Raw genomic sequence first — 10,236 nt, 5'->3', positions numbered from 1 at the left:
GGTCATCACAGAATTTTTATACATAATAAGTGATATTATAAATTGTAATACAAGATTTCAATGTCAGTAGCAGGTCAGGCATCTTGCAAAGTTTACATGTTGAAAGTCTTTAACTTTACAACCCTAGGTTAGAGAAAGGGATGCAACTTATCAGACACATTTCACATTTTTTCCTATGAATCATTAAATATTTAAGCACCATAAAATTCAAGCATTTCACACAGATGTGGCAGCCAGCCTTGGTGGTCGAAAATGCATTAGGCAGAGTCTCTGGCAGATAATAACAGTGACAGTTGCAGAGTACTGATTTTTAATGTCAATTGTTTTGTTCCCTGCAGAACTTCCTGATAATGACCCTGCAGGAAATTCTGAGCTTTGTGTGTGTGGTACAATAACTTTGAGAATTGAAATAAAATAGCATTCCCAAAGACATTAAGAATTGGCCTGGTATAAATAATTCTAGACAGTAATTTATATGCCCTGTGAGAATCCTTATGTTAATTCTACTATGTAAAGAATCCCAAGAAATATTTTTCATATTAAACGGCTTGTTTTAAATAGAAGATGTGACCATAATAAATATACAAGGTCTGCTATGTGCTGGACATAGAATCTAACTTAATTTTCAATGCAAGAGTAGGTGTTATGTCCCACTTTGTAAATGTGGAAAATGAGGCTCAGGGAGTTGGTGTAACTCACCCAGGGTAACACCTCTGGAGAGTGACAGAGCTGGATTGAAACTTGGATTCAACCAACTCTAAAGGCACATCTTTCCACTATTCTTGCAGCCACACCAAATAAAAGTAACTATTATCATATTAGTCTGCTGAGCTGAGAGAAGCACAAATCTAATGTAAGTTCCTGGAAAACAGAACGATTTGCTTTATTATCAGCTCTAAGAGGCTCAAAATAAAATCCTTGATAAAATCCAGTTTTAGTGGACCACTCTGTTCCTCTTTTCCCAAGCACCAATAACATGTACACAACTCTGTAGAGGTGATTTTATACTAGGACGCTTTGACAATCATGAGGGAATACAGATTATAGCATGAGTTAAGTCCTATCACATTTCCATGAAGAGTCTTCTCTCATTGTCACATCTCTCAATTCTTATTTCTGAAATTTCAGTTCATGGAAAAGTAAGCTATTTTTCAGGAGGGGGCGATGGTTAAAGTTTATCAGTCGGCTTTCCGTCAATAACTGTAAGAGGAGATTGTGGGTGTGCAGATAGGTTGTCACACTAAAATATTTTGAAATAAGAAATGGTTTATACTTGTAACCATTTTGGTGATGAGAACCCTATACCCAGAGCTGAACATCTAATGCCTAATGCTGCAATTGTCAGTGAAGAAAGAACTAAGGGTCAATAACATGCTCGGCTCTGTGTAGGCCCAGGGCATACAACGATGAGTAAAGCATACTGCCTGCCCTGTGGGCTTACATTTTAGCTAGAGAAGGAAGGCAGCAGGATGAGACATCACAGGAGCAGTGGGGAAAGCAGGAGAGAGTGAGCAGACCCGCGAACTGTACTGGGAGCTGCAGAAAGGAGGCCAAGTCGTCCTGGAGAAATTCACACACTCCTCCCCACCGGCTAATTCAGTCCAAAGATAAGTAGTCGTCTGCCAGGTAAACTTATCTGCAGGGGACATCACTGGGGGAAGGAGCAGGAGTGAAGTCACAGAGATAGGAGCGTACCTCTGCGAGGAGCAGAGAGGTAAGCTGTGGACAGTTCCTACAGGCCCTTCACCTCACAGGAAGTCATTTGGACTTCGTAGGCAGTGGGCTCATTGAAGGATTTTAAGCCAAGGAATAACAAAATCAAATTTGCAACTTAGAGAAATGACGACGGGAATTTGAAACGGGAGGCAGCAGCTGGGAGAGGTCTACTACAAGAGTAGAGGTGAAAGACAAAGGCTATGTTTAGACAGGTGCGGAGAGGCCGGAGGGGAAGGTAGCAATCCACGGGAAGTGGCGACTGAAGTTGAGGTCTGGGGAATCTGAGAAGGGACGGAATATGGGGAATACGAATGGGTCCCCCCAGCTGGCACTGTGGATTGGGCTCCACTCACTGAGGATAAGAACCCAGAAGGAAACATCTAGTCCCTCAGCTCACGACCCAGAGCAACCCTCTTTGGGCCTTCCAACCAACCCGCTGGGGGAGGGGCTTCTGGGGAAGGAGATATTGATAAGGATGATCACCAGTAATGGATTAGGAGAATAACTTTAAAGCTTTCTTCATCCTTCAGAGAGAAAGGATAGTCCAAAGTACAGTGATATGTAACCAGGTAAAGAAAATGATGGCTTAAAATAACAGGATCTTCTAATCCAAGATAGTATTTTTTCCATTGTTTTGCTTTTTCAACCATTTAAAATAATTTTTCGAAAGCAGCAGGTGGCATTTGTGCTGCATTTAGAGAGGGCTCTTGTGCTATCAGTATTTTGAAATCAGTCTCCTACACTATCCCGGACTCACTGTGGAAGAACGTGCCCACTTAATTCAGGCTGTTTTTTTCAAAATTTATTTGACCAGCTTATTAAGATAATTCTAATACCAAAGTTAAGGTGTTTAAAATAGCAAGCAAGATATGTTTCCTATGGTCCATCGATCACCCTTACCTCTTCCCAGAAAATGTTCTCGGACCAATTTCATGAATGAACATGATGAATTTTTAGAAGGCTTGAATTTTGGTAATATATGATAAAACTTTTGGAAACAAAATTGTAATTATACACAAGGTTGAAATTGGGTTCAATATCAAATATTTAGCATGCCATAGGAGAGTTTCAAAAAATTAATAAATGGGTCAAATGAACTAGGAAATATTCTGGTACATCAAGACAATATTTCCTCTTAAAATGTGTATTTTTTCTTCTTACCAGGAAGTAGCCTTAAAATAAATTGCCATCTGGGGGACACCCCAGAGCAAAATTCATTTGAAATATATTCTGCATGTAAGTGCACACTCCCAATCAACGTTTGCCAAGAAAAGTATTTCTCATAAACAAAGTTTTAATTGAGTTTTTCTTAATTATTAAGTGCATTGAAAATGAGCACTGAAATGAATGTCACTTTCTCATGAGAAATTTCTTCAGTTTTCTCTAGAATAAACATTTCTTTAAATAAGGAAGGCAAGTTTCCTAAAAATCTTTTCCAATAAGCCTTCTAATTTTTAGGACCACTGAATTCCCTGCAAAATAGAAAACCTATCCTTTGCTATACAGAAAAGTACTCACTAAAAAGTGACATATTTTCTAAGCTTTTTCAGAAAATATTAATGCCAAATATCAATCTGCTGCTTTGCTCTAATACTGACTGATATAAAATATAAGAATGTTTTTAAGATTAGAAAAGCAGGATACTCCTGTAAAAACCAATAACAGGAACATAAAATTCGAGTTGTAGGTTGTCTTTGTTTCATTTAAAAGAGTGCTAGGTCTTTTGGGGGCATGGGGTGATGATGACTTAAATGAATCTTCTTACCTAAGTTTAATTAAGTCGGCCCTTAATTTTCTCCCAAGTGCATAATGATAGCTCTGTCACTTCCCCATATGAGATGCCATTATGTGGATGGAGGGAAAGTGTCCGTTGCGGGCACTCTCTGTGAGGCAGCTCTGCAGGCGCCCCCAGGGAGGGGAACAGGATGCTTTATGTGAACATGGCCCCATGTGGCTCCAGTCCCATTAGCACGCACACTGGAAGACAAGCCAGACCCCAACTGGGCAAAAGCGGTCTGTTTGGAAGTTCACGGCAGTGGGGGGTCAATTCTTGTGAATCGCTGCCTTAATATTCATTAATAGCTTTTCGGCTCTTAATCCCTTACTGGACATACTTTTTTCCATAATTGCTACTTTTCCAAAGGGTTGCCAAAGCAGGCATTTCTGTTCTCTGAAAAATGCAGAAGAGAACCTAATGTTTTATGTTCATCTGTGATGTGTTTTATGCTAATGTCGCATCTCTGGAATACAGCGACCGTGGTCCTTCCTGGCATAATGATTCATTCTGCTTTGAAATGAACTCTTCAGGCTGGCTGTGTGGATTTTTGTTTAATCTCCGTGGGTCATAGTTTTACAATTAAAGTGCATGGAAAAATAGGTTACAGAGGAAATCATTTTGAAATGTAGGAAATCTCTATTTTCTAGTTTCATTTGTTGGCCTATTTATTTTTTCCTGTAAAATCCATCCAGAAGCCCACTGTATTATCGAGGAATTGACTTCAATTGTTTGAGTTGCTATTAACCAATGAATGACGTTTTCAGTAATGTAATTTGTAATCTGGCCTTTATCATCTATTTGCCTTCCCCTGAATTAGCATACTTTTAAATAAAGCGAGCTAAGAATATCTGGGTTTCATCTAGGTTGGTAGGTCCAAACAAATCCATACATGTAGCGTTTGCTGAATCTGTCCCAAAGAGAGGAAGGGATTACAGTACTGTGGGAATAACCACATCGAAACAGAAGGAACAGCTAAACCAGGAGTCCAAGATGAGCACCACTGAATCTCTTAGCACAGCCTAGGATGCCTTAGCCTCCTAGCAAGTTTCTCTTGGTGACCTGATGACAAGCGGTGGGTCCTCTAGCTATGCTTCACACAGACCTGGCACCTGCTGATTCTCTGGCGCTGGGCTTGGCTTTCTTTCAAGGTGGCCGGTGAGGGTGCTGAGGAAAACTGCAGGTCAGGTCTCACAGTTGTCAGCCAGAAGCTATATTCATTTGCAAAAAAGTGGCAAGTTCCCTGCCGTCCTTGGCATTCAAGGAACGGTGCAGCTCTGAAATCCTCCAGGCAGCTGCCAGGTGACATGAGGGCCTGGCCGCCTCCTTGGTCCCCAGCACCTGTGTGCTACCCGGACAACAGGAGAGAATTAGGGCTCAGACATCTGCAGACAACCCCCTACCCATCCAGTGACACGCCGAGGTCTGGGCCTGATTTACATTTTCCCTGAAAATCATCCCAGGAGGGAGAAACTACAATCTGCTGAGGAAAGGAGGCGTGGGAGACGTGATGGGTGTGCACACATTAAGCCACTTTCGCTGAGGGCTGATGCAAACCTATCTTCCAAATTCTACCAAAGTAATAAAAAAAAATTTTTTTTAAATCATGGACAATAAGAAAAAAGAGTGGCCCTGCATCTCCTCAGGCCATAGTCTGTGGTGGCCTTCGTGACCCCGTGTCCTACTGCCGTCCGGTCTGCACAGGATTCTCAGAATTACGGTCCAGTCCGGACGGATGGGGGCTTAGGGACTGCAGGCGCGCAGGGGCTCACCATCAGGAAAGAGTACCCAATCCAGAGGCTCCTCCAGGCCCGCGGACACGGCGGGATGGACTGGTCCTGACTGTGCACGGCCACAGCCTGCGCGGGGGCCTCGCACACGGCGCAGCGGCTGATGTATGGGCGGATCTCCTCCTCCGAGAGCGGCGTCATGGGCAACGGAGCGGTGCTCGCCAGCCAATAGGACCTGTCGTTCCTCCGGGCGTACTGGCACACTTGGTGGATATTGCAGTGGGCGAAGGGCATTGTGCTGAACATGGGGAGACAGGAGCCCGCCAGACCTTGGGAGGGAAGGCAGCAGCGTGGTGTGCGGGGCGTAGGCGCGGCCTCCCCGACATGGCCCATCTGTGCGCACACGGTCTGGCGTCGGGAGGCTCTGGCCAAAAGCCTGCTGCTTTGGCGGCGAGAGCAGGGCGTGCCCCCGGCCCCTTGGGCCGCCTCCGCGGTCTCAGGGGCCAGCCCGCGTTCCCTCGGCCACGCATCACTCTCTCGGGAGCCAAGCAGTAGGCCGGGTGCTGCAGGGAGAGGGGAGCACAGCTCTTCCCCGAGAGCTTCAGGAAGCTCCCAGCCCGGCGTGACGGGGGAACGGGAGCGGCAGGCGGGCCCTGGGAACACAGCAGCACAAGCCCGGAGAAGTGCAGGCGCTGGGGCTTACAAGAAGGATGGCTGTAAGAGGTGACTCTATGCTAGGACCTGAATTATGAAAAAGATCTGGCCGGGTCTGGAGACGGTGGCGACCCTTCAAAGGCAAGGCCTATTTATACAGCAGTAACGAGGGCCGGGGGTAGTGGGGAGCACGGAGCTCAAAGAACTCAAAGAAGTTCATTGGGGGGAAGGTGGGGAGAGCAGGTCTGGGTCTGTCTCAACGGCGTCCCAAGGTAAATGAGACCAGAGGATGCGGGCTCTGTCCATCTTGTTAAGGAGCCTGGATTTTATTCCCAAAGCTCTGCAGAGCGAGGCCATGGTGGCTCTGGCTAGACCAGGGCAGGGGAGGTGACCCGTGGTACACATGTAAGTAGCTGCCCCTCTAGGCCTGCACCCATTCACCACCCTTACAGACGGGGGTGGGGTGTCACAGCCCAATGAGAGCCATGACGAGACTCACCTCAACACCAGCTGTCCCTGTGGGCACAGCCCTCCTGCACCCACCACTCCAGCCACCACTATCTCGGGGAGACCACGAGTGCCAGCACCCAGGGGGTGGGGGGACTCAACCCTCGGCTTAAAAATCAGTGTCTGCGGCTCACAAATCCACTCTTGAAAACTGATAAGTAGTGCCAAGGATAACTCCCTGAATAAAGTTCTGATGTTGCTTAAGGGTACAAATTTGCAACTAGTAGATAAATAAGTCCTAGTGACCTAATGCACAGCGGAATGAACATAGACAGCAATGTTGTATCCTAATCATCAAATTTACTAAGGATTAGATCTTAATTATTCCCACCACAAAAAAGAAATGAGGGCTTCCCTGGCGGTGCAGTGGTTGAGAGTCCGCCTGCCGATGCAGGGGACGCAGGTTCGTGCCCCGGTCTGGGAAGATCCCACATGCCGCGGAGCGGCTGGGCCCGTGAGCCATGGCCGTTGAGCCTGCGTGTCCGGAGCCTGTGCTCCGCAACGGGAGAGGCCACAGCAGTGAGAGGCCCGTGTACCGCCAAAAAAAAAAAAAAAAAAAAAAATTGGCGTAGGTTGAGGAGTTGATGCTGGCTAATGCCACACCATGTAACCACCAGGGTACCATTTTACATCTAAACGCAGGAACCAACCATATCCTGATCAAATCATTCACACTGAGAAATAAAAATTGCACTTTATATCAGAGTTACCCTTAACTTATGGAGGAAGAATTATTTTTTTAACTAATAATAAGTAGTCAGATAATAATAACTATAGCCAGAATGAGCTTCTTTGGCACCTCTCAGGATCATAGGTTTAACAGAATTAGTTGAGAATTAGCATGGTAGTTGAAAAAGAAAAAAAATCCCATAGATGAGTGATCATTTAAGATGTTGATGAATCCATACAACTAACCCAAAAGTTCTGCTCTTAAGCCATGAACCTGCGTGACCACGTGCCAGCTACGTACCAAGGTCTTGATTGTGAGCTTTCTCCTGTCCTTCCAGGTATAACAGACTATACCCGGTCCAGAGCCTGGGCATGCCCGCGGGGCAGGTGGGTTCTCCATCTGTCTGACTGTGGAGAACCAGGAGGAAGCCACTGAGGTATCCAGGGCCAAACCCTTCGGGCCCAGGATCCCCCACGGGCCCAGGAGGGCCTGGAGGAATAAAGAAACACAAATAAATAAAGGCCATTTAGCGAGTTCAGTTTAACAAGCATTCTTAGCACCACCCCTGTCTGCTGCTGTGCTAAGTACTCAGGGAGCAGAAAGAAATGTCCCCCTCACACAACTGCAATGTACACCAACAACTCATTCAGCAAGGACCTGTTCCAAGCAAATTCTAGCTGCTTGTCTTACATTAGCATAAAAACAGATGAAAATCCCCGGCCTCCTAGAGCTTACGTTTTACTCAAAGAAGAGAAATGACAATAAGCGTAATCGAAAGGTAAATTGTGAAATGCTTAATAAATGATAAGTGCTGAGAAGAAAAGAACTAGAATGACACACCCCACGTAGGATCCCCCAGACCCCTCCGACTAGACTGGGAGCCTGCTCTCTGAAAAGGTGAATCTCCAGGTTAGTCTTTCTTACACCTCCCAGACCTGTCCCACTGTTCTGCCATATCGTCAGTTCCATTCTAAAGGACAAGGGCTTGGAATCCATATGTTTGGCTTTGTAGCTCTTCTTTTATGAGGGAGGGAGGCGGAAGGAGGGCCGAATTCTAGAACTCTAAGTGGCTGGTGGGAAATGAACGGTTGTACAGAATGTGGGCAGAAGCCTCTCCTTCGGCATCTCTAAAGGGCTGACCCATGGAAGAAGGCCCATGGCTACTTCTAATTGCCAAAAGCAAAAGGTGAAGTTAGACTTTGAAATCAAAAGGTGTTTTAAAAAAGACTGGCAGCTCTTCTCATGTGTAAACCAGAAGTTACAAACTGGTAACTTGTGGACTGCATCCTGCTCACGTGTTTTGTTTGACTTACCAAGATTTGATGAGTTAAGATTTCCGGCTAGAAAAGCAGAGTGGAGGGAACTTTGAACCTGCATTTCTACATGGCAACAGTTTCTACAGAGCAGAAGCTGAGCTGCTGCTTTTGGTCTGCAGCTTCCGTTTTCTTGCAGGGCCCCGTCCTCAGCCTCTCTCCCACCCCTTCACCTGCTTCTCATCAGTAACCCAGTACTGCCACATAGATACTCTCCAAAGATGAGAGCATACCTGGGAGTTTTTGGGCCCTAACATATTGCCTAGTGTGTTAGAGTTCAAATTTATATTCTGTAGAGTCTCTCTTCTCATCCAAGGCCCACTCTCAAATATTTTTCTTAAGGAACAGCCTTGTATTCTATATAAGTTGATTGATGGCTGTATGCTAAGATGAATGAACTCAGAAAACCAGAGGCCAAGTGATTCAGTCAGTTGTAGATGTGAGACCACCCCCGCTGTCCCTAAGATCTTCAGCACAGCCTCTCAGTGGCAGTCACACAGCCAATGCCGGGCTTACCTCGGGAAAGTGAACAGTGGAAATGGCAGAGCCTTTTAGGTTAATGTACAGTGTTTTGGGAAAATAATGGACACAGGGCCTTGACCTGTTTTTATGATGGTCGAGTATCAGTTACAGTGTGGAGGACACAGCCTGTTCTGTTCTTGTTGCTTTGTCTCCCTAAAGCCTGGTGACTGGATATCTAAGGCAAATGCTTAAGAGGCCAGGGGATCTTGTAAACAGTCTCAGATCCACTGTGCAGGGAAAAGAAGAGAAACCGAAACTCCTTACCTGGTACTCCTGGGCAGCCCGCTTCTCCCATGTCACCTTTGTGTCCTGGAGGCCCAGGGGACCCTGGAAGGCCATCCTCGCCTCTCCTGCCATCCAGCCCAGGCTCTCCTTTGCACCCTGCAGGAAAGTTCACAATGGTGGTGATGACAACAATGTGACCCCCACTGGGCTAGCATTTACTGCATGAATTCCTCGTGTCAGCCCTGGGCCTCCCATGTGGACCAACCTGCAGTGGCTCATTTCATCCCTGCAGCTACCTGAATTTGGGGTTATACTGTCTCCACTTGGCAGTGGGGGTAATTGAGGCTCTAAGAGATCAAGTAACTTGATCAATTAAGGCCAATGAATCATTAATGGGCAGAGTCAGGATCTGAAGCCAGAGCAGCGAGGTGTTGAGTGAGACATTTTCACATTTTCTTCATAGTCTTGTATATTTGACCTGGTTGGGTTTTTTGGTTTGTTTTTTGTTGTTGTTGTTGTTTTTAACACTGAACATATCTGGCTTTTGTAATTAAATATTTTCCTTAAGAATAATTTTTTGGAAGCCTGAATGGAGGAATGAATAAAACTTAATAGCATTTAGTTGAGAGTCAGGTTAAATTTAAAGCAAGGGCAGCAATTTTTTTTTTTTTTTTTTTTTTTTTTGTGGTACGCGGGCCTCTCACTGTTGTGGCCTCTCCCGTTGCGGAGCACAGGCTCCGGACGCGCAGGCTCAGCGGCCATGGCTCACGGGCCCAGCCGCTCTGCAGCATGTGGGATCTTCCCAGACCGGGGCACGAACCCGTGTACCCTGCATCGACAGGCGGACTCTCAACCACTGCGCCACCAGGGAAGCCCAGGGCATCAATTTTTAAAAACAGCTCTTTGTTGAGGGTTACAAGGTGCTACCCCTTTATGTGAATGATCCAATTCAGTCTTCACAGGAGCCACGTGACGAGGTGCTCCCACATGCCAGGCTACCAGTGGGGAGACAGAGGCTAAGAAAGGCCACGGTGCTGACCACGTGTAGTGAGGAAACAGGCCTGGCAGGCTGAGGGCAGAGGCTGCGCCATCCATCTCCAGACCCTGCTTGGTGACCAGGGCTCA

At 46.2% G+C, this 10,236-nt stretch overlaps 1 protein-coding gene across 1 annotated transcript in view; it reads right to left on the bottom strand.

The window, feature by feature from the left end:
- Positions 1-4,574: 4,574 nt before the first annotated feature.
- The window catches only part of COL4A4 (collagen type IV alpha 4 chain), a gene marked incomplete at both ends in the record, with an annotated part of 128,805 nt that continues 123,143 nt past the window's right edge, over positions 4,575-10,236 (bottom strand). Inside the window, 4 exons of the mRNA XM_079709903.1 lie at positions 4,575-4,838; positions 5,263-5,549; positions 7,352-7,540; positions 9,151-9,267. Of these exons, the coding sequence (XP_079566029.1) occupies positions 4,575-4,838; positions 5,263-5,549; positions 7,352-7,540; positions 9,151-9,267 (857 nt within the window). The remainder of the gene's footprint in view (positions 4,839-5,262; positions 5,550-7,351; positions 7,541-9,150; positions 9,268-10,236) is intronic.

This window comes from Hyperoodon ampullatus, assembly GCF_949752795.1.
Source record: "Hyperoodon ampullatus genome assembly, chromosome: 8".
NCBI classification, from domain to species: Eukaryota; Metazoa; Chordata; class Mammalia; order Artiodactyla; family Ziphiidae; genus Hyperoodon; species Hyperoodon ampullatus.
Note: the sequence above shows the minus strand (reverse complement) of the source record. Positions and strands in the feature narration are given on the sequence as shown.